Source organism: Leptonychotes weddellii, chromosome 14 (assembly GCF_054177405.1).
Source record: "Leptonychotes weddellii isolate Sample4059 chromosome 14, ASM5417740v2, whole genome shotgun sequence".
Lineage (NCBI taxonomy): Eukaryota > Metazoa > Chordata > Mammalia > Carnivora > Phocidae > Leptonychotes > Leptonychotes weddellii.
This window is the reverse complement of record NC_138382.1, coordinates 65,169,183-65,193,368: the sequence shown is the minus strand read 5'-3', so window position 1 is coordinate 65,193,368 and position 24,186 is coordinate 65,169,183. Positions and strand designations below refer to the sequence as shown.

General features: G+C 45.5%; 1 protein-coding gene across 4 annotated transcripts in view; it reads left to right on the top strand.

Moving 5' to 3' along the window:
• Positions 1–24,186, top strand: part of ASTN2 (astrotactin 2) — an 837,042-nt gene that overhangs the window by 240,831 nt on the left and 572,025 nt on the right. For 2 of the 4 annotated variants that reach the window (XM_081803479.1, XM_081803477.1), the window contains exon 4: positions 13,428–13,580. The exons of 1 other annotated variant lie outside the window; for it this stretch is intronic. In XM_081803479.1, the coding sequence (XP_081659605.1) occupies positions 13,428–13,580 (153 nt within the window). The remainder of the gene's footprint in view (positions 1–13,427; positions 13,581–24,186) is intronic. One more of the 4 variants, XM_081803478.1, reaches the window with a different exon arrangement.

The following is a 24,186-nucleotide window of genomic DNA, read 5'->3' as shown; positions in this document are numbered from 1 at the left end:
CTCCGCTACAGACATGATTTCCAGTTCTTTCAACTGTCTTAGCTTAGTTTTTGGCTGCTTCCTGGGAAAAGGTTGGAGAGAAAAAAGGAGGTATCCATAATACTTAGCTGAGCTAGTTTAACTGGGACTGAATAAGGGAAGAAGAAGATAATTCAGGATTATCTAGCCATGGAACAAAACGAATTCCTCAGATACATGTGTAACCCCATATCTACACAGTAGCCCCCACGGGAGCTTGGGACAGCCCCAACATGCCACAGCCTGTCCCTTTTCTGCTCCATCTACATCCTTCTTTCGTTCCTCCTACTATCTGCATCATTTCAGCAGTGGTTAAAACCACAGGCCTCAGACCAGCCTGAGCTCCAGGTCAAGCTGTGTTCCCATAGGGTGATACTAACGTCACCCATTTCCCAAACTCGTGGTGAGTGGGATATGAGGTCATGGTGTCTAGCATAGTGTAAACACTCAACAAGTCAACCAATACGAAGCAGTGGTATCACGAATGTGCTTATGTAAACCTTTCCTCCTCTCCATTTAGTAAATGAAGAACACCTGAGGACCAGAGAGGCAGGGTCCACTATACTCCACGGTGAGCATATGCTAATCGGCAGGTCCAGGATTTGAACCTCAGTGTAATAAGATAATTTTGCACAGTGTTTCTACCATGTGGCTTTGTCTCACTTCTTTGTATGGACACTGGCACTATGATTAAGGATGTGAAAAACAGAATTTAGAAGCCCAGTCTCTACTAAGCTATAGCAAAGTGACAATATTGCAAACTTCTTAGTAACCCAGTTTGTCAAATGCTTTGACGCACATCTCACAGAAATTTGTATTTCCTGAGGTTCAGAGAGGCTTGGTGAGGTGTCCAAAGTCACACAACAGCTGAGCTGGAACTCATGATTGGGTCTTCTCCCAGATCTGCTGAGTTTTCAATTCGGGATTCTCTGCTCTCCCCCACCACCCACTGATGTTGCTCTCAATGGTTTCTCCATCCGTTTTTGTGTAGTGGTGGCATGTAATCATGAATAATAAAGCAAGCCTGCTCTCACTGTCATGTAGGAATGGGAAATTGAAATTATAAGTCATTAAATGGAAAATCCCCAGCCTTATAGTAACGCCAACTCAGCCTCAATCCATTACTGCCTATATATTTAGACAGTCTATTTTTAAAAGTTTAATATTGAGAAATAGGACATATTTATAATGCAGCTGCATTAATTTCGCTGCAAAATCCCTGTCATTTGCTATAGTTGACTTACATGTGTTTAAATTTATAACCACCCTTTTGTACTGGGAAGATATGCCCTTAGTTTAAAGGAAGATGGGTGGAAAATCTGCCAGTTGAAGTAGTAAGATTGTACAAATTCCATATTCTGCTCTCTGGTAAACCCCTTCTCCCACCATAGCATGGCTTGGTAATGGACTTAAGTCACAATGTGTATTTCTCATACCCCTCATTCACGGCCAGTCATACACACCTTGAAACATTTGTTCACTCATTCACCAAGCTTAGCCCAGCCCTGCAAGCTCTGAATGGATGTGTTAATAGTTTTTATGCCACTGAAGAGGGACACCTCAGTTTCAGGTCATTGTTATTTGTGGGATATTCTTCATAATTATCATTAATGTGGATCAAAGGGAAGCTGGCTAAGCGGGGTTACTTTCATCTACTCCCATATGCAAGTCAGTTCATTAAATCATGTTTATTGGTCACACTCCAAAACAGTCCATGGAGTAGTATTTGAAGATATTTGTCCAACTCTGCTATTCATAGGTTATATGACACTTGAAAAATTAATTAATCTTGGTGTGCCTCATTTACCCATTTGTAAGATGGAAATAATAATATGCATCTTGACAGGTTGTATACGAGTCAATCATTGCTACAATAGTGCTACATAACAAACAGCTACAAAATCTCAGTGGCATCCAATAATAAACATCAATTTGTCATGTGTGCGAGGATTATATGAAGTGTTATGCTCATCTTCAGTGGGTTTGCTCATCATCTACAGATTGGCAGGGGTTGGTGCCCAAGGCTATAAGAGTAGGATGACTGCTCCGTGCTGCAGAGCTGTGAATCTGCCATGTGTCATTCATCCTGCCTACACCAACAGGATAGCTGAGACAGGTCCTCCTCATGGTGGTGGCAGGTATAAATGTGTGAGCAGAAGAATGTGGTACCTCTTGAAGCCTATGCTTGTAACTGACATATGCTGACTTTCACCCACATACCATTGGCCAAAACAAGTCACACAGCCAAGAGAAAATCAAGGTGCAATAAAGTACGTTCCATCTACGAAGAGGTATAGGTGGGGGGATGGGGCAAAGAAATGAGGCTAATTATTCCATGCATGACAGTCATTATGAGAATTATATTCAATCATAACTGTTTACCTTAATACCTATCACATTATAAACACTCTGTAAATGGTAAGTGTTATTATTACTGCTGTTATGATTACAAGACTAATGAGATGTCCTTGACAAATTAGAATGGAAATTTAAGTGAACCTTGGTCACAGATCAACCAGAGAGGTCTAAGCTAAACTGGGGGAAAAAGTGAAACCATAGAAAGGTTAAATTTCTGAGGAGGAAGGGAGTAGGGGTAAGAGGGTGGGCATCTCCCCTCCTTGCTGCCAGAAAACAGCTTCCTCTGGCTCATGATGATGGATCTAGGTCTTCATCAGCAACACGCATATATATTTGAGACCTAGGAATCCCTTGGAGGTCAGAGCATAAACTTGATGAGCATGACAGAGCAAGGCATGAGGGTAGACAGAGGGTCATGAGCAGAAGTTCTGGATCCAGGATTAATGTTGCAGCTGTATCCAGGTCCCAGGTTTTGGCTACATGCATGGGGTAACCATGGGAATTGGCTGAAGTAGAGTGGAGACAGAACACCTGGACTTCACAGGAGCCAGCCATGACAGTAAACTTTATACATGAGAGGACAACAGGGAGTTCGAGTCCATAGTCCTTAGTCAAAGGCAATGAGTTACCCAAAAGGAGAGGGAAGAACGCAGCATTCATTAAGCTTTGACTGGGTGCAGGGCCCTCTGCAAGCTTATCTCACTTAAGCTGGCTAACAATAATGATAATAAAGGCTATACTTCGTTGAGTGCTTAATCCGTTTTGGGTACTGAGCTAAGCACTTTGCATGTATAATTGCATTGAATTTTAATCAGAAAAAAACCCACAAAACCCCACACTTCTTGAGGGAGATTTATGCTCAGGGTTTTACAGGTGAAGACCTGGGGCTTAGGGCCATGAAGAAACATACCCAGCACCTAAAGCCACGGAGTGCATCAGTGAGGGAATCAAGGTGAAACCCAAGTCTGCAGGAGTCCTATGCTGCAGGCACATCCTATACCCAGAGCATCAGAGATAGCAGGGCTGGGCACTGGGAAGGGTTGTGGGGCCAGAGGGCAAGGCTATCAAAGTAGGGGAGGGGGGCGCTCTTTGAACGAGGGTTTAGCAAAGGAGGTAGAAGTGCGTAGCAAGAGCCACCCTTCTTCCTAGTTGAAGATGGGTTTTCTTGGTAATGAAATCATCTCTCACTTGAATCTCTAGAAAAACCAAACTGTGTGGGGATTTCTCTACAATCCTGTCTCTGTCACCTGCGGGTGGCACTCTTTATATAGTCCCCTTTCTTTCTTTCTTTCTTTCTTTCTTTCTTTCTTTCTTTCTTTCTTTCTTTCTTTCTTTTTTACCATCTTAATCATTTTTATTTTTTTATTTTATTATGTTATGTTAATCACCATACATTACATCATTAGTTTTTGATGTAGTGTTCCATGATTCATTGTTTGTGTATAACACCTAGTGCTCCATGCAGAATGTGCCCTCTTTAATACCCATCACCAGGCTAACCCATCCTCCCAACCCCCTCCCCTCTAGAACCCTCAGTTTGTTTCTCAGAGTCCATAGTATCTCATGGTTCGTCTCCCCCTCCGATTTCCCCCTCTTCATTCTTCCCCTCCTGCTGTCTTCTTCTTTTTTTAACATATAATGTATTATTTGTTTCAGAGGTACAGGTCTGTGATTCAACAGTCTTATGTAATTTATATAGTCCCCTTTACCTGGTTCTGCATTCTTTAAGGCTTGGATGAGTTGGCATCTCCAGGAATTTTCCAGAGCCTTTCCACTTGCAAAAGGAATTGGAGGGCACATTCTCAGTTTTCTTGTCACACTTCTCTGGGCATTTAGCACACACTCTTTTCATTATGTTTACCTGTCTCTTCCACTAAAGAGCATCATGCTTGAAAGAAGGGGCAATGTACATTTCATCCCTGTGTCTCCAGTGCCCACGTCTGGATACAGCACTCAGGACTGGTGTTGGCTGCAGAATTCCAATAGTAGAATCCCAGGGAGTGCAGAGCCATATGCTTGGCCTTCCTGTGCAGTTACAGAAAGGATGACTCTGGGAGAGGAATCTGGCTAGTGTCTGTGAGTCCCAACAGATTCTGGACTTGTCTATGCCCCGCAGGTTTGGGCAGAAGATCTGGATTCGCTATGACTGATGGTTTAAGATCTTTTTGGCTGTAAAAATAACAGTATTAACTCTCATTTCTTAAATGCTTACTCTGCATCAGGCACCACGATAAGCATTTTAGCATCTCATTTAATCCAAAAACAGCTTTATGAATTTGGAATTGCAAACCTCAGCTTAACACTCAGGAAAGCTGAGACTTTGAGTGGTTAAGTGGCTTGCCCACATCTCACAGCTGGTAAGAAACAGGGCTTAACATTCCAAACTGCAGCTGATTCCAAAGCCTTTCCATAGCCATGCCTTGCTATCCAGGTGCTAATCAAGAGACCAAAAAGGCTCAGACCCTACCTGTACAGTTACTTGACCCTTTCTCTCCTGCACAGGACTTGTTGGCCTGCTGTTTCAACTTCAGCCCAAACTCTGGAAATCTCCTTTGTGCCTTTCTGGGCTCTGTAAAAATAGGAGATTGTAAGGATAGCATTCTCGAGAGAGAAGAAGGCCCTGTGAAGTCGAGAGTGCAGTTCTTGTGGTTACTGCATTCATCTTATTGAAAGCAGTTTCATTTACATTTAGAACTACAGGGCCACGGAGCTGAAAAGAATCTTCGAGACCATCTGTGTCCTGGCTAGGGACTGTGGAACCAGCACCAGTGAACCTGGAAGGTATTGTGTTTTGAAGAGAGCAGAGGCAAATTATCAGTAATTTAATTCCATCATTCCAGCTTGATACAGTTCTCCAGCAGAAATTATGACCACCCTCCAAGTCTGCAGTGTTAGCTGACAGGCCCAAGATCGTGTTTGTAAGAAAAGGCTGTTCCCAAGTTTTCCAATTTATACTTGCTGCTGTTTTGTTCATTTGTCTTGCCTGTAGGCGCTTGCTTGAAGATAAGCTATAGCAGGCATCAAAGGTTTAAGAAAATGTGTGGGAGGGGAAAAAGAAAAAAATAAAAACACTAAAAAGTGAGAAAATTCTATCCATCAACTTTTTAACCCTGAGAACTGGGAAGAGGAGGCCATTTTAAAAAATGTGTATATGGGTTTTGTTTTAAATGTGTTCTACTCGTGGAGTATTGTCCTCTGGCTGCGGAATACTGACTATTTTCTTTTTTTTTTTCTTTTCGTGAAGAGGTGGCTCCCTATATGAGATGCAGTGTTGGATTCGGTGACTAGATTCTCACAACTTCCAAATGTGATGGTTCTTTGCTTTTATACCAGGTCTTCCCAGCTGGTATGTGCTTTAGGACTGGGATGTCTTCTTATTACTGTCCCCACAATCCTGGCATCTAAGTGTGCTCAGTCCAAAGCCTGGGACACAGACTGAGGTCTGTATTAGTCAGGGTTGTCCAGAAAAACAGAACCAATAGGAGGTATCTATATCTCTATCACATATTGATTATATATATATATATTTTTTTTTTTTTTTCTAGCTCTCTATCTCTCTACCTCTTTCTATCCCTATCAGCATCTATCTAGAGATTTGTTTGTGTGTTTGTTTTAAGGAAATGACTCCTATGATTCTGGAGGCTGACAAGTTCCAAATCTTCAGGGAAGATGGATAGGCTAGAGATGCAGGGAACATTTAATGCTGCAGCTCAAGTCTGGAGGTGATTTGCTGTCAGAATTCTTCTTCCCTTTTTTCTATTAAGGCCTTCAACTAGTTGGATGAAGCCCACCCTCATTATAGAGGGTTATCTGCCTTACTCAAAGTCTACTAAGTTAAATGTTAATCTTATCTAAAAAAAACAAAACAAAGCAACAACAACAAAACAAAGCTTCACAGAAACACAAAGAATAATGCTTGACCAACTATCTCTGTACCATGGCCTAGACAAGTTGATATATAAAATTAAACATCACTGGATCTGAGGTTAAAATTATCTTAGAATTTGGGGAGGGGCGCCTGGGTGGCTCAGTCGGTTGAGCGGCTGCCTTCAGCTCGGGTCGTGATCCCAGAGTCCTGGGATCGAGCGCCATATCGGGCTCCCTGCTCAAGTGGAGAGCCTGCTTCTCCCTCTCCCTCTGCCTGCCTCTCTGCCTACTTGTGCTTTCTCTCTCTCTCTGTCAAATAAATAAATAAAATCTTAAAAAAAAAAAAAAGAATTTGGGGAATTAGGGAAGAGTATGGTAAAACAGGAGACCTGAGGGCTGGATCTTGGTCTTCTGTGGACTTCTGTCGTGACTTTGTTTCTTGGTGCCTTTGTTTTCACATACGAATAAAAGAGGAACTATATACTCTCTGAAAGAATTTTCAAAGTGGACATTTTATAATGCGGGTGACTTTCAAAATGAATGAATGAACACATGAATGGATGGATGGATGGATAAATGAAATGATTGACCAGTCATGAAGCCAAAGGGTAAGCGAGAGGAAATTTGGTAATGAGTGCTCTTTCTTGAGCACTCACTATGTTCTAGGAGCTCTGTTAGACAACTTATGTACGTAATTACATTCAGTCCTCCCACAGCCCTGCAGATGTTTACAAAGAAATAAACTGAGTGTTGTGAAAGAGAAGGGAGTGACTCAAGGTCTCACAATGGCAGAGCTGACATTGGAACCTGAGTTGGCTTTGTTATTTGCACTAGTCAGTGTGGCTAGTTAATACCCACCTGTGGCTGGGTTCTCTGAACATAGTTCTGTAGTGAGACAAAGCTGGGACAAAATGGGGCATGAGTTGAGCCTAGGACCTCCAAGCTGGACAGCCTTGACCGTCAACACTGAGCAAGATGCCTCTGGCATAGCTGGCCAGTCTCCAGGCAAGGTGAACCCCTGGCTCCAGCCAGGGCCAGGTTGTCTGGGGCTCCTTGCCTGGATGATTTAAGAGGGGCTGGGCTGTCAGAGTCACCTCCCAGGCCCTGAGAACTAACCTCCAAACCTCAAGACTGGACTATCCACTTCCATCCACCAACAAACCAGAAAGAAGATGCATAGGGTGGTGCATTGGATGGAGCCAGGGTCATCAGTGTTACTGTAACCTGGATCCCCATCCCAGCTCTGCCATTTCTAAGCTGTGTGACCTTAGGAGATGATTTAACTTCTCTGAGCCTCAGTTTTCTCATTTCTAAACACCAGCTAATGGTACTTACCTTTCAAGCCTGTTAGCAATAAATGAGAAACCATAAGGAGATACCAGGCTCCTTGCCTAGCAAAGAGTTGGTATTCAAGGATGGTGAATTTTCTCCCTACAGAGGCTAGATGAGTGTAGAAAAATTAAAGAGGATGATGAAGGTGGTGCAGGAATCTGAACCTGAACTTCTGCAAGTGTCGGTGGTAGGGCATCCCAGGCTGTGTGTTGGGGGAGTTTGAATGCGGAATTGTTGGGCTCTAGGGTAGACACGGCGTTCAGGGCAGAGGACCAGGCTGGAGCTTGCCTGGTATCTGGGAACCAAATGTCTTTGCAAAGGCCCTCAAGATCTGCCCTCTCTTTCGCCTCTCCTTTCCCTTCTCCTGCCTTTTCTGTCTCCTCTCCTGTCCTTGCCACTCCCCCCCTTCCCTCTGAATTCTTTTCCTGCTCTCTCCTTCCCTTCCACTCTTCTCTGCCTCCTCCTTTCATGCCCCCTGCCTTTATTACTGACCACACTTTTCCTTTGCACTCTTGTTTCTCTCTTCCTCCCTCCCTTTTTCTCTCCTCCCCTCTCTCTGTCGTGGGGGCTGGGGCTCCTCTGCTTGGGCCCTGTGGTTCATACCCATTAAACCTGACAGTCTCTCCTATGGTAGAAAGAGGCAGCTTCCCCACCTCCCCCTCCTTTCCTGGGCCTGCCGCGATGCTCAGATCAGGCACCATCTGTTGCATTCATCCAGGCGACGGGTGAGCATTTTGCTGCTCTGGGGAGGCAGAGCTCAGCGGGTACCAGGAGGTAGTGTGGCTTGTTTGGACACCTTGATATATTGATATTGATAGAGCTCCCGAAAGGGATCATGGGGATGGGGGCAGGGGAGAGCAGGAGGTGGAACAAGGTGGGCCATGGAGGGGCTTTGCACAGGCACTTCCCCTGTAAGTCTGGGCTCTTGGCACTGCTGCCAAGGCGAGAGCAGCCAAACAGATGGATGGGATTTGTTACAGCCGGGATCAGAAGCCCTTGCAGCTCAGAGGAGCAAACCTTCCCTCTCCACGTCTTCCTGTCCTCCCAGCCAGTCCTGTCTGCATTGGTTTAGGAGAAAGGGAAGCAGAAATAGCAGGATGGGGAGAGGCTGATCTTTAGAATCAGTGAATGTTAGAGGCACAACAAAAAGGGCTGGTGGATCAGTGGAGGTCTCAGCTGGACAAAGAAGGCACCTTCAGATGGGCCTTTTAGGAGAACGTCAATGAAGCAATTATTTATAGGGGCATAGGCAGAGTGAAGAGAATCAACATGGGGGTATTGAAGAACCAGGGACAAGAAATATCAGGAAGCCACTACTGACTCTTAGAACCGAAGGGGCAGGGAGAGGAAATGGTTTTCCTGGAGGCTTTGAGGACTGGATCTGTGGACAGGGACCCCTGGCAGAAGAAGCTGTGATTGTCAAGGGTTCCAGACTCTGAGGAATCAGGCGCAGAGACAGGAAAGGAGCAAGGGAAGACCTATGTCCAAATCCTCTCCTCCTGTATCCTACCAGAGCATCCCAATGGGCAAAGCCAACTGGTAGCCACGTAACAAGGAGCAGGGATGTAGTCCATAGAAGGTCTGCCTCCAGGACATAGAGTGGGGTGGAATGAGCATGGGGTGGGGCTGGATCATGGGGAGCAAATGGAGAACAGCCTGTACAGATCAGGAATGAACATGTGTTCCATTGCCTACACTGTGCCGGAAGCTCGTGTTCTTAACCACCACACGCCATGCTTCTGTACCTCTTCCAAGGAGCGCATGTGCAGAGACTCCAGGAGTCTAGCTCTCTCTTGTGAGTGTGAGACCCACCTAACCTGCCGTCTACTCGACACCTCTCCTTAGATGTCCAGAAGACACCAGGTATTCATATCTCAGACCCAACTCATGTTTTCAGTCCTCTAGAATGTGTTCTCTTCCAGAGCTCCCTTTCTTGAGAGGCGCCTTCATGACGCCTCTGTGGAAGCCAGGCCAGGAGTCATCTTCCATACCTGCCACTCTCCCTCATCCACACTTTCCAGTCAGCCACCACCTCCTGAGGGAGTTGTGCCTGCAAGATAACTCTCAGATGTGCCCACTTCTCTGTCTGCACTGTTTTTGTCTCTGCTCTTTCTGCTCCGCTGTCTACTTCTCTATCTCTGCCTCTGCTTCCCTGTCTAGGGATCATCATCTCGTATGTGGACTTCTGCACAAATGCCCCATCCTCCTGGCTGGTCTTCTTACTTCTATTTCTGTCCATCTCCAGTGAATTCTGCTGTCTGCTGCTGGAATGATCTTCCCTACATGAAAATCTGATCAAGCCTCTCTTCTGTCTAAAATTGTCAGCGTGTTCTGTCCTTAATAAGGCCCAGAACGGTTGGGGTTGGGGTTGGGGTTGGGGTTACGACTTCCTACCTCTCCAGCATGATCTCATGCCACTTGCTTTCAGTGTTTCGGTCCCAGTGAGTGGTGGTGCAGCTCCTTCCATATTCCTTCTCCTCAAAGGGTTCTTTGTTTGAATTCTTCCCCTCCTCTCCTGTTCTCTTCGCCTCGCCCCTCCCCCGCCACTACCTCATCACCTGATTAACTCCTACTTTTTTCAGCCCTTAGTCCCACTACCTACTCCTTGAAGCAAATTTCCATGATTTTCCTAAACTAGGTCATATTCCACTAAGAGAGCCTCTGGATCCTCTTTCTCCTCTCCTTTGTGGTATACGTCACTTAAAGTTTTTTTTTTTTTTAAAGATTTTATTTATTTATTTGACAGAGAGAGACATAGCGAGAGAGGGAACACAAGCAGAGGGAGTAGGAGAGGGAGAAGCAGGCTTCCCCGCGGAGCAGGGAGCCCGATGTGGGGCTCGATCCCAGGGTCCTGGGATCACGACCTGAGCCGAAGGCAGACGCTTAACGACTGAGCCACCCAGGCGCCCTGTACGTCACTTAAAGTTTTTTACATGTGTATGTATATCATTTCATTAATCTTGGTCCATCCTGTCTATATGGTGAGCACTTTGCGGGGGGGTTGTTTGTCTTTTCTGTTATGGACCGCATGATATATATTGAAACCTTAACCTCAGTATGACTGTGTTTGTCTACTTGGGCTGACATAACAAAATAGCGTAGATAGGGTGGCTTAAACAACAGACATTTATTTTCTCACAGTTCTGGAGGCTAGGAGGCCAAGACCAGGACACCAGACAGTTGGGGTCTGGTTTGCAAGATGGCTGCCTTCTCACTGTGTACTCACGTGGCCTTTCTGAGCATATACATGTACGTGGGGAAAGCAAGAGGAGAGAGAGAGAGAGAGATTTCTTCCTCTTCTTATAAAGACACTGATCCTATTGGATGAGGACCTCACCTTTATGGCCTCATTTAACTTTAATTACCTACTAAAAGCCCTATCTCCAAATATAGTCACATTGGGGGTTAGGGCTTCAACACAAGAAATTTGGAGGGACACAGGTCAATCCACAGCAGACTGTATCTGGAGATAGTATCTTTAAGAGGGAATTAAAATTAAATAAGATCATGAAGGTGGGGCCCGAATCAGATAGGACTGGGTGTCAGAAAAAGAGGAAGATCTCTCTCTTTCCCTCTCTCTTTATCTCTGTCTCTGCCTCCCTGCCTCGGGTTCTCTCTCCCTACTATGTGAGCTCACGATGAGCTGCCTGTCTGTAAGCCAAGGAGAGAGACCTCACTAGAACCCAACCATCCTGGCATCCTGATCTCAAAACTTCCAGCCTTTAGAGCTGTGAGAACATAAATATTTGTTAAATCACCCAATCTATGAGTTTTGTTTCGGTGGCCCAAGCTAAGACAATACCTCCTGTACTTGTCACAGATACATTACGGTTTTTTTGAAAACACTGTTGAATGGATGCATGAACGAACAGGAAGATGAATGAAGGCATGAATGTTGGCAACCTATATGGGCCCCTCCCTTGGAGGATTTCGGATTATGGCTTGCTCTAAACTTTTGACCACAGTATAGTCCAACTCTTACAGTTTGGGGCCAATCATGCTCATCTCTAGGTTTAAACCATCAGGACTGGGTGTGGAAGTGCTTCTCAGGATTGGATGGTAGCCTCTTGCTGGAGGGCTGTGCATGGTAGGCTTGGAGTAGGTGTCCCATGTTTGGGTTGTTCTTCTCGGTTCACCTTTAAGTAGACCTAATGGAGATATCTAGGAAGACAGCAAGACAGGCAGGTGAGGAAGTTATAATGCCACCACGTGGTCCATTTGTATTGTCAATTGCCTTTTCCTGAGCAAGCATAGATTTCCCCTATGTCCTCAAAGACAGAGCTTCTCACAGAGCCCAGTGCCCAAACCAGCTGCCTGGGTATGAGCTATGCCCCAGATGCATCTGTCTAAGCCAAAAAGCTTACCCGGGAAAACAGGAGCTCCTTAGAAATTGGTGTGGGGATGTTCAGAAGCCTTCTTGTCCAGTCTGGTGAAATCCCTTCAAAGAAACAGGAATCTTTTGCACATACCATCTCCTGGCCTTAGACAGCGGGTAGCTCAAAACTGAAGAAGCGTCCTTGCCTCTAGAGACATAGATGGGGGGAGGGCTGAGCTTGAAGATTTCAAAGTTGGGACTCTCTTTGGGAATTTCTCAGAACAAAGGCAGCGAGGCCATTTAGACAGTTTCCTTAGCTTCCTTCCCATTTCCTCTCCTTGCCTTTTATGTTGCCCCTCTCCTTCCTTCTTGAGCTTTTCTGCTTTTTTTTTTTTTTCTCTTTTATCTTCCACCTTTTTCTCTCTGCCCTTCTAACCTCACTCTTAGCATTCTCTGGAACTTTCTACCAGTCTCAATTTTGAAACTTTATAAGAATGAGGCTACTAACAAATCCATCGAGGGTATTGATAAAAATGGAGCATTGGAGCCAGAGTTAGAAGGCTTGACAAGAGAGATCTTGTCTCTCTGCTGTCTCACCTAAATCTGTATGTTCCACTCCCAGGTGCTCAGTTTCCCTTCAGTAATGTTGGACTATTGTACCCAGTGGTTTCCATGTCACAATACTCCTCAAATGTTTGACTGACAGACTGCTATCTTCCTTCACTGCCACTGTTCTGGTTTAGGCCACCGTGGCCTCTGGCTGGCTACTGCAATAGCCTCTGCGTTGGATTCTCCACACTCTCCTTAGGAATTGTTGTCAGAGGGACTTATTTTGAACATGCCAGTCTTCTGTGAATTTTCAGTGAACAGCTTTCACCATTAGCATGCATTCCAGACTCCTCGATGCGATTGACAGTGATCTACCTCTCTGGCCCGGCCTTGTCTTCACATGCTCCCTTGGAGCCACACTGAACTCCTGTCAGTTGCTTAAGCATCATGCTCTTTCTGGCTTCGGATCTTTGTACATGGTTCTCCTCCTACTCAGGCAATCTTTCTTATCCCAAATCTCTTTAGTAACCGTACCCTGATTCTACTCTCTTTGCTAATTCCTATTCATCCTTAAGGTGTCTGTATAAATAGTGCCTCCTCCAGGAAGCCTGCCTTGACTCCCCGGATGGGTGAAAGGACCCTTCTCGGTGCTACTCTGGTACTCTGTACTCTCCTTTCACCAAAGTATTGTGGTGTTGGGAATGCCTGGGTATGTGTCCTTCCAAGCTATGAATCCCTTGAATCATGGATTGTGTCTGACTTTTCACCACCCTATCTCACGGGCTTGGGGCACTGCCTGGAACATAGTGTGTGTTGAATGCATAAGTGAGGAAGCCAACACATACTGGTACCTGTGGCTTCCATGAGGACCCATGGTATCCTCATGGGTCAGGGAGGGAGCTCTAGGGACTCAGGGTGGCCAGGCCCAGTCCTCCAGGGGCTGGGGGTGGGCCGAGCCCTAACCTCAGCCCCATTGCCCACCCTGTAGCAGCAGCTGAGGCGACGCAGGAGACAGTGGAGTCCCTGATGCAGAAGTTCAAGGAGAGTTTCCGCGCTAACACGCCCATCGAGATCGGTCAGCTGCAGCCAGCCCCGCGCAGGGCCTCGGCAGGGAAGCGGAAGCGGAGGAGCAAGTCTCGAGGTAGGCCCTCCCAGCACCACTTGCCAGGGTGTCAGCGGGCTGTCCCCAGGTTCTGAAGGTACCGGCAAGAGCTGTGCCCCCTTCCCTTGCTGCCCTGTATTCCCAGAATCATGCCGCAGTGTCCCCGATCGGTCATCTCAGCTGAGGCTTGTAGACGGCATACCTGTGCCCCTGGGTGTGGAGTGTCTCTGAGCCCCAGCTGCCTCATCTGAGGCGGGAATGGACCATCTGTCTTTCGGAGTGGCTGAGAAGACTGGCAACAATCTATGGAAAATGCCTCACAGGGGCCCCAAACACAGTAGATGCCCTTTACGTCGTAGCTGGTGGCACTTTGGAGAGTGCAGGAGAGGTGGACGTTCTCATGGAAGGCGTCCCCAAGCTGGAATACCAGAACAGGTTTTGGAGTTGCTCTTCGATAGCCTGAGTCGTATCGCTGTCAAGAGTAGAAGCACTGTCAATGAGACAGAACCGGATTCAAATGTTGGTTCTACTCTTAACTAATCATGTCACCTTGGGCAGGTTGCTCTGCTTCTCCATGCCACTCCTCTCTCATAGGATTGTTATGATATCTTAGCACAGTGCCCCACCCAGCATGCAATAAAAAGTAGATCTTTCCTTCCTTCTCCTTCTCTTCCTCCTCTTCCCATTCTCTCCTCCTCCTCCTCCTCCTTATCATCATCACCATCATCACCTCTTTCTTCCTCTGGTCATCTGTATGACTTTGTCAATGGGATGAACCCCCTTATCATTGCTTGGCATCCCAATCCCTTCCCTTTTCTTTACATTCACTCAGTAGCCTACAGCTCTTCTCTTCTTCTGGCCTCTCATGTCTCTAGTTCCTATGAACATAGTTCTAATGACATCACTCCTCTTCTTCCAGAGCTTTAGTGGCTGTCCAGTGCCTTCAGAAGTGTCTGGGCTTGTGGAAAGGACATCCAAGACCATTGCAGAGCTCTCGTCTCTCTTCTGTCTCATCTAAATCTGTATATTCCACTTCTGTGTTCCTTTCCATGCCATTCTCCCTGCCTTAAATGACCTCTCTAACCCTATGAGAAATTGTCATTTATAGACACTTACTCCAGGTAGCAGGCTAAATACTATATACCTCTTTTTTATATTTGATTCTCAGAAACCCTACGTAGGAGGTACAGTGGTAATTCCCATTTTACAGATGATATCACAAGGCACAGGAAGCTGCAGTAACTTGCCCAAAGGGACGCCCAGGTAAGTAGGAGAGCCAGGAAGAACTAAACCGGCTGAGTTCCAAACATTAACTAAACCACTGTGTTCTAAGCTAGTGAGGTCCTACCTGTGTTCCCCAGCTTTATCCTGTGAAATCCCAAACCCTGTGATACACCAAGGGTCTGCACATTAAACTGAGGTCATATATCAAGGCAGAAGTTGGTGGTGGAGTTGGTTTTTGAAATTCACATAGTAAACCCCAGGTTGAACTGATACATAATGATGCTTAAGTTTCTTTGAAGTCAGCAGCATGCAGTGCTACTCCCAGCCCAGTCAACTTCAACTTGTGTGGCTTTCAAAGAGTCCCTGGATGTCTCTGAGGCTCAGTCTCCTCTTCTGTACAATGGGTTGTCAATCCCTACCCCAGATCGTTGCTGTGAAGATCGGATGAAGTGGTGAAGGTGGACAGCATGGAATGCTCAGCTAATGTGTGTCAGGAGCTGAATAAATATTGTCATGTATTTGTCCTATCTTATTTTTGTTCAGGGTCATTTGTAGTTTCATTCAGCCTTACCTATCCATCTTTTGTCTTCCATCGTTCACCAAGAATTCCCCTCCTAGATCCTCCCTGCAAATACAGCCCCCGTGAGTACAAGTGATTCCCAGTCCATAACCTCCCCTCTGTTCTCACTGCCAGTCTGAATTCATTTCCTTAGTGTCCTATCCAAAACATATGCTATACCACTGAATTCTTCCCCCGCCAAATCCCTCTTTTGCACCATAACTGTCTTAATGAAGACTCTACTCTTGGGCATTTGGGCTGTTTCTGATAATTCACCATTAAACAGTGCCATAAACGATGCCACATGGAACTTTTTTTGGTTGGGGCGGAGACATCAAACTTGTCCATCAAACTTGGCCTTCACTCTTCAGGCAGAATTTCAGAATTTGCTTGTTAATGAAAATCTGTTTGACTTAGATGATGATTGGATATCGAGTTATTTTGATTTACAAGTCAAATTGGGCCTAAGAGAATTAATGGGAGAAGAAATGCATTTTCCCCCTAAATGTATCTTGAATCTGTCCCCCCCCTTTCTTCATCACCATTATGACCGTTGCCACCTTTCAACTCCCGCTTGCAACTATGCCCTCCTTGAGATTCTGTCTCCCCAAAGTAGCCAGAGGAATCTTTTTAGAAACATAAACCAGATAAGGTCCCTTTCTGATTAAAATCATTCAGTGGTTTTCCTGTTGTCCTTAGATTACAACCCAAACTACTTGCCAATCTCCTGTTCCACCTGGATCTGACTTCTGCTCTCTTGACTCACTTGGCATTTCCTTGTGATCCAGCCACACTGCCTTCCTTCAGATTGCAGGAACCCAGCACATGGTTCCCCACTTTCGAATCTGACAACTTGCTGTCTCCCCCTTGCTGTGTTTCTTTACACCCTCCCCCCCACCCTGGCTGCTTTCCTGGCTATTCTCCCACCGTTCAGCTCTCATCGCAGATATGAGCTCCTCCAGACTGTCTTCCATGACCACCCAGCCTAATGCTTTCTACCCCAAGACGTGCTATATAACCCTTTTTTCACTTGTTCCATAATAATGTGGTCTAAAATTATTTTTCCTTGCTTACTATCTTCCTCTCAAAAAATGTGTTTCATATTCATAAACCTAATACATAGAATGTGCAGAACGTGTTTAATAAATATTTGTGGAATAAATGAGTGTATTAACCTCAAAGATCATTCGAAAGTGGCTCAGTTTTATAACTTCTGAATTGGTGATGTAGGAGGGATCCAAGATAAACCAAAGTCTCTTGGTACAGACCTCCAGGGAATCTTGTTTCCCCTAGAGATAGACTCACTGATGGATAGCACATTAACTGTGCTCAAGTGGATGCTGTTAAGGCAATTTTCAAAATGGCTTAATAACATTGTGCTCGTGATTTTACTGCCACCATTGGATAAGGTTTTTTGCAAGAGAGACTAAGGATAGCGTGTGCCAGCCCCGCAGTTCCCAGCTCACATGCTTACCGCCATGGGTCAAGATTTTCTTGGACTGAAGAACTCCATGGCCCATAAAAGTCATAGAAATTCTGCATTCTCCTTCTGCCTCTTGGAAATTGCCGAATGCATCTTCGACTCTTGAAGATCCTAGGAAGTCCTGTAGAACAGAAAGCTGGGCTTCTTTGTTTACCTCCACATCTGTGCAAACGTCTTGACCACAGACTCTGTCCGACCCCACCCCCCACCCCCCCCAGCCGGAACATTTATTCTCATCTCAAGGAACAGAGACGATCCTAGACACGCGATGTTGGAAGTGCTCCGTCTGCCCACACTGACCCTCGGAAGCCCCAGATACGGTCCGATGGGTCTGGATTCTCAGTCTGTCACTGCCCGGCTCCTCTCCCTGCCGCAGAGGCAGTGTTGGGCCTTCTGGCCCAGAGTGGGAGCACCTGGCCTCTGTCTGCTTCTGTGGGCTTTGTGCCCAGGCCGTGGGGCTCAGTGGTTTGCAGCAGATGTAGTGGGCAGTGGAGAACCAGGGTCGTGGAGTGAAGCACATGGTTAAAAGCAGCTCGGATGTGTGTCTGTGGCTCTGGCTTCCTCCTGAGTGGCCTCGTGGACGCTCAAGTGCATCATCCTTAGGCGGACAGAGGAAGGCAGTGGGGGACTCCAACAGAGTTTTATGAGGCAGCTGTTGGGCAGGCACTCCCCAGCGTCCACAGGCAGTGAACAGTGAATGTGTTGGAGCTAAACTAAAGCCGGGGAAGATTGCTTGTGATATGAGGAAGAGCATCCCGAGGTTGATGAAGTTTAGCTAGTGGGTTAAAAGTGGGGCTTTTCTATTTGAAATTGAACTAACCACCATGGGCTAACTGAACGAGCTTAAGCAAATGAAGAAGCTGTGTTAGCCTCAGTCTTCCCATCTGTAAAATGGCATTAATAATACCAACGTCATATATGGGTTGTGGGATAATACCTACAAAATGTGTAGCCCAGGGCCTGGCACTTGGGCGACTGACTCAATAATGAGTAGCTGATGTTATCACTGTCATCAGGGTTCTGCTCCTGTGGCCCACAGAGGCTCCCAGCTCCCAGCTCTGCCCCATGCTCTCTGGGCCACTGCCTCTGACCTGGCTGAGGTTCTATTATTCCTCATCCAGAGTCCTGCAACAGCCCCTTCATCCACAAATCCATCTTCTACCCTGGGGGCTGGAGCAATCCTTTGCAAACACACTACATCGGGCCATGTCACTCTCCTGCCTACATTTCCCTGATCCTCTGTCACTTGCCTTGGGGGCATCTCAAGCTTTTGTGGGGAAGTCTTCCTAAAGACATGTGAGAATCAACACACTCCCAAAGGGTCTAGAGCTGTATTTGAAAGACATCGGTCATAAACCCCAAATTCCAGGTTCCCCCTAAAAAAAAATCCATGACATTCTATTTCATAACATGCATATACTTGTTTTAGTTTAAATCATGCTACCTCATTTTTTTGGTTAAATTATTTATCATTTTCTCAAGTCTTTAGGCAATATCGATGTCCCAGGAAGAAGAACCAAGCTTATGGTATACCGTCTTCAAAGGGTTTCTATAGGAGCAAATGAGACAATGCTTGTAAAACAGGGAGCACAGAGCCCAGCAAAAGGTGCACATTGAATATGTGTGTTCCATTGTTTTATTTTTATCACTACTGTTTTATTATACTTTTACTTATATCAGTATCATTACCCATTTGGGGTACACTTACTCCATTTTATTTTATTTATTTATTTATTTTTAAAGATTTTATTTATTTATTTGAGACAGAATGAGAGACAGAGAGCATGAGAGGGAGGAGGGTCAGAGGGAGAAGCAGACTCCCCGCCGAGCAGGGAGCCCGATGCGGGACTCAATCCCGGGACTCCAGGATCATGACCTGAGCCGAAGGCAGTCGCTTAACCAACTGAGCCACCCAGGCGCCCCGACACTTACTCCATTTTAGAAGCAAGAATCTATAAGATGAAAGGAACATGCCTAATAGTGTAAAAAGTTGCCGTAGTCTGCTCCACAAGGCTCATTCCTAGCGCCCTCCAAGTCCCAAGCCTCTGCATTCTGTGGCTTCCGGCACACTGGCCATTCTTCCATTCAGCCAACCTGCGTTGCTTTCCAAGTCTGTGTACAGATCATGTTCTGCCTAAAACACCCTCCTTTTCTCTCTTCTTTGCACCCCAGACAGCAGATTTCTACTCATTTTTCAGAATTCAGTTTCAAAATCTGCTCTGTGAAGAACACACCCTCGGCCCGCCCTCAGCTCTCACCTCGGCTGAGTGGGCCACTCCTTTGTCTGGGCACATGTGGCCCGGTGCTGCTGTCTCAGCCTTTATCACAATCCATTGTAAATACATGTGAACACATCTGTCTCCCTCCCCAGCTCTGACAGTCCCATGATGGGAAGGACAGTGATTTATGTCTCTCTGTAGCTCCAATGTATAACAGAACGGGCATAGAATAGCAGTCAGCTGAATGGGAGAGTGTGTGGATGGATGGATGGATGGATGGATGGAAGGATAGATGGATAAAACAAGATAGCTGGGAGCATCGTAGAATACAAATGGTTAAGGAGATGTGGTGCGCTGGCATCTCCCAAGCATTTAGAGTATTTAGTATATTCTAAGTACTGTGCTCATCACATATTATCTCATTGAAAACTTCCCCAGATCCCATAAGGTAAGGACTGTAATTGTCCCCGGTCTACAAAAGAGGAAGTTCAACTATCAGTTAAGTGACTTGCCCAAGTTAATCCAGCTAGTAGACTGTGGAACTGTGACCTTGGGGCAGACAGAGCCCACACTGCAGTTGCCAGATGACTTGGGTTTTAGTCCCGGCTAGTCCGGGTAGGATCTTCAAGCTGTGAAATGGTACCAGCCTAGTCTAGATCCTGGAAGGAAGCGGTTGTAGCTTCTCGTGCACTGACCAGTGTTTCTGCATCATCAGTGCTACCGTGAGGGTGTTGAGGGGCTAGAAGACTCTGGAAGGTGAGGCATCTCTCTCTGCGTCAGGACAAGAGTCAGATGTCCTCTGACCTCAGGGAGCCATGCCCTGTCCTCAGGGGCTTGCAGAAAGTATATACGCTTTTCATTTAGGACAAATTTGAAGACTTCACAAAGAAAGTCACCCTAAGGCATTGTTTGGAAGGGCGAGCAGGCTTTTGGCACATGGCAGTGGGGGCAGGGAGGAGCATCCAGCACGAGACATGGCACAGAGGTGGAGGAAAAAAGAACAATTTCATCCCAGACAAAGGGCCAGACCCCAGAGAGCTGACGTGTGTCCAGTCCTCCCCCTCTCCCTGCAACGATCTCATGGTTTCCAGCAGAACTTCATTCTAATTATGCAGTTTCAAGACTTGCTTTGGCAAAAAGGGCAGGGACCTTTACCCAAACCTCCCTGGTAGAAAGGGAAGGCTGCTAAGCGGGAAGAGAGGTTAGCGGAACAAAGATGGGAACCAGAGACATAAAGATGGAACCTGGGGCTGCCTGTTCAATATTTAAGCATCACAACAACACGGGAAGGCAGATAATTTAAAGCCATTAATGTTTCTGAATATTTTCCTCCAACTAAGTGAATAGTTTATAGCCAGTTACCAATAAACAGAAAAAAAAAATATATAATACATATGTGTATTAAATATATATATATATATTTACATAAGCCTACATTCTGAGGACAGTGTCTTGCAGTAAAAGAGCGTATTGGGGTGTATCTGTCAGGGAGGATAAAGGAGCCAGAAGCTCTGATAACCTCTTCTCTATCTGCCTTGTGATATTTGTCATTTATTACCTTTTATTAGAGTAATTTATGACCACCTCTCTTCTCCCTTAATTAAACTCATGAAGTGCAGTGGCTATGTCCGGGTCAGGCCTGTGCTTTCATTGACTAGCCTAGCTCCTGACAAATAGCAGATGCTCAGTTAATGCTTGATGGATTAATGGACAATTAATCACCCAGGCTGCCTGATCTTGGACAAGACTTTCAACCCTCCGGGCCTCAGTGTCCCCATCTAAGAGGCTGTGTGTTTTTGTGGAAACAAGCTCAGGTTCCGAAGTCAGAGGGATGTGAATCCATATCCCAGTTCTGCCTCTGACTCGTTCAACTTTGGGAAGTGACTTTGTGGGCTAAAGTGGCATTGCCTAATCTACAAATTGTATAATTGGCCACCTCCTAGGGGGTTGGGGGATTCGAGTTAATGCATGTGAAGTATTCAGCAGGCTGCACTGAACATGGCAAATACCCAATAAATCTTTGTTGTTGTTAATTTGGAAAGCAAAGGTGATGTACTAGATAATTTCCACAGGTCCCCTCTGACTTAAATGGTCTTTGATGATAAATCTGATGGGGAAGCATGGTTGTCTATTGAAAAGTATTTGGACTCAGAAAACCCTGGCTGGAACTCCAGCTCTTAAGTGCAGTTGGGTCCTCAGGGAAACTGCTTAACCTCGTTGGGTTTCCACCCCTAGCACCTGGAGATGTGAGGAAACTTGCCATTCTTATGTCCCAGGGCCATTGTGAGAATGTGCTGTTTAGGGAGATGCTCCTTTAGGCAATCTGTGGGTTAGCTGCACTCTATGGATTAGCTGCATCCTGAAATCAGTCTTGGCACCTTCAGAGGCAGGGAATGTCATGCATATTTGATGGTGAAGCCTTTACCCCCGGGCTCTGGCTTTCCTTTGCTTGGCCCCAGGCCCTTCCCAAGAGGGCCAGTTCCACCAGCAGCCTAGTGATTCCCATGTTGGGCTGAGCTACAAGAGAGCTGATTTGTAGTCAGAGTACACAGCTGCCTCCATAAATCTCTGATGTATCTTTCAGAGAAGTTTGCATTGCTGAAAGTGTTTGTCTCCTCCAGGTGGTTTTCCTTGTCTGTTTGAAATATATCAGGGGGCTCTTAGTCAATTCAGCCTGGCCTGGCAGCAGGGAGAGGCAATCCCATGTAGCCTTAGCACAAGGCTGGGGGCTAGGTGCTGGTGGGGCCTGAGGTCACAACTCTAAGATCTTTCTTTTATCAGAATGGCACAGATACTGTGTCAGAGTCGTGACATAATAAAACACCCCCAAATTCTGTGACTTAGGACAGCCACCATTTATTGGGCTTTTAATCCAAGTTGAGCATTTGGACTGGGCTCAGCTGGGCAGTTCTTCTGGTCTGGGTGGGGTAGGCTAAGCTGACCTCAGTCACGTACCTGTGGTCAGCCAGCTATCCAAGGTGTGTTCAAATGGTGGAGGGTTCCAAAAACAATAAGAATGGGAGATGCAAGGTTTTTTGAGGCCCAAGCCTGGAAGGCACACATCATTCCTTCTGCTTCATTCTGTTGCTCAAAGCAAGTCACGGGATTGTCGTAGATTCAAGGGTGGAGGAAATAAGGGTTCACCTCTTAAATGACAAAGGGACAAAATATTGGACTGTTTTTTATTTTTTAATTTATTTTAGAAAGAGAGAGTGAGAGAGGGGCAGAGGGAGAAGGAGAGAGAGAATCTTAAGCAGGCTCCACACCCAGCACAGAGCCCGATGCTGGGCTCCATCTTCCAACCCTAAAATCCTGACCTGAGCCAAAACCAAGAGTCAGACGCTAACCAACTGAGCCACCCAGATGCCCCTATTGGGCAGTTTCTTACAATACCTACAGGTATTGATATTTTATTAAGCCTCTATCTTATGTTAAAGCCTGGGCTGACCTGCACAATCCCCTGAGGTAAGCATAATTATTCCCAATTTGCTGATGGAAAAATGGAGGCTCAGATCTGTGAAGGAACTTGTATAATGTGATACAGTTGGTTCAGGGACAGTCACATCCCAGATTTGAATCCATCTATAGCTGATTAAAAGACTACATGTAATTTTTACACCTCTGCTAACCAGCCTTTTTTAACAGGGCTAATGTCATTTGGATCTCAAGCTGTTGTTTGAACCAGCCTGGCTTGTGGTATACAAAAGGTAGTCGATTTTGGACCCTGGCTCCATCCTTGTAAGGCCTTATGGTCTAATGCAGGATCAGCAAAATTTTTCAGTAAAGGGCTAGATAGGAAATATTTTAAGCTTTGCTGACCAAGAGGCAAACTTGAGGATTATGTAGGCACTTACACAATGAGAGAAAATTTTCTACAAATCTGACAAAATTCAAAATATAATAATAATAACCAAGTACCATTTTTTTTGTAATAGAGTTCTACTAATCAAAAGAATGGAATGCATTTATGGATACTTTTAAAATGTGAATTTCATATGATTTTCACATCTTAACATATTCTTCTTTTGATTTGTTTGAACCACTTAAAAATGTAAAAACCATTGTTAACGCCTAGACCACACCAAAAACAGGCAGTGGGTTAGATTTGACCTGCACTCCCTGGTGTAAGGGAACCTCTCAGATGTGGACTGAGAGAATCCTAGATTTAACCCCTTGACTGTCTACTTGCTGGATGATTATAGGTGAGTCCAGATGTCTCAGAGGCATCGTTGTCCCAGGCTTTCAGCACACAACTGAGGGAAATAACTCCTTAGGTTCTCTTAGTCCATCAGAGATAGAAATGAATTTCAAGGTCGTCTGATCCTTCCTGCTCATAGAAGCAGAAAATGATGGATGGGAAGACCTCATCCATGCTGCAGAGAAGAATTAGCAGACCCAGGAATGGATTTCCAAGTCCCCTGACTTACAACATTGTCCTCTTTTCATGCCATTTGAACATGTAAAATCATGTAGGCCATATTCCCTGCAACCAAGACTGACTGTTGGAGAATTTGGATAAAACACATGGAAGCTGGCAGCTTGTGGGTTTTTCTAACTCAACTGTAATCGAATGGGTAAATCACTTAGAAGATTATAAAGAGAAGGCTTTGCTTTTTCCCATGTTTGAGATAGAGGTGGTTAAACATCCTGAGGATACCAGGTAGAGCTCATGGACCATGAGCAAGAATTGTCAAGCTGTGTTCCAAAGAGGCATTCAGGGAGCGGACAAGGGAATGTGGCTGAGTAGGTAGGACTCTTCCATCAAGCTCCTACTTCATATTTATATATTGGACCTCAATATCTTGGGGGAAAAGTCACAATTCTAGAATACTTATTTTCAAAAATGAACATGTTTTTGTTTATAACAAAAGCTCCGGTATCTAAATGAAAAGAATGTTGGTGAGGCATATGGTGAGTTTTCAACAGCATGGCACACGAAGCTGACCTTCTTCCTGCTCCATACACATGTGCTTGCACACGTGTGCCCATCCATGCCCACATGGAATAAACTAGAATTTTTGAAACACTGCAAGTTTATCAAAGATGAAGAAAGGAAACTCCTCAGTTGTAAAGAATGAGAAGGAAACACAAAGCTCGGGCTTTAAGTTTAGAAGCTGATATCATGGTGACTCCAGGTGGGCAGTAGGGTGTGGTGGGATA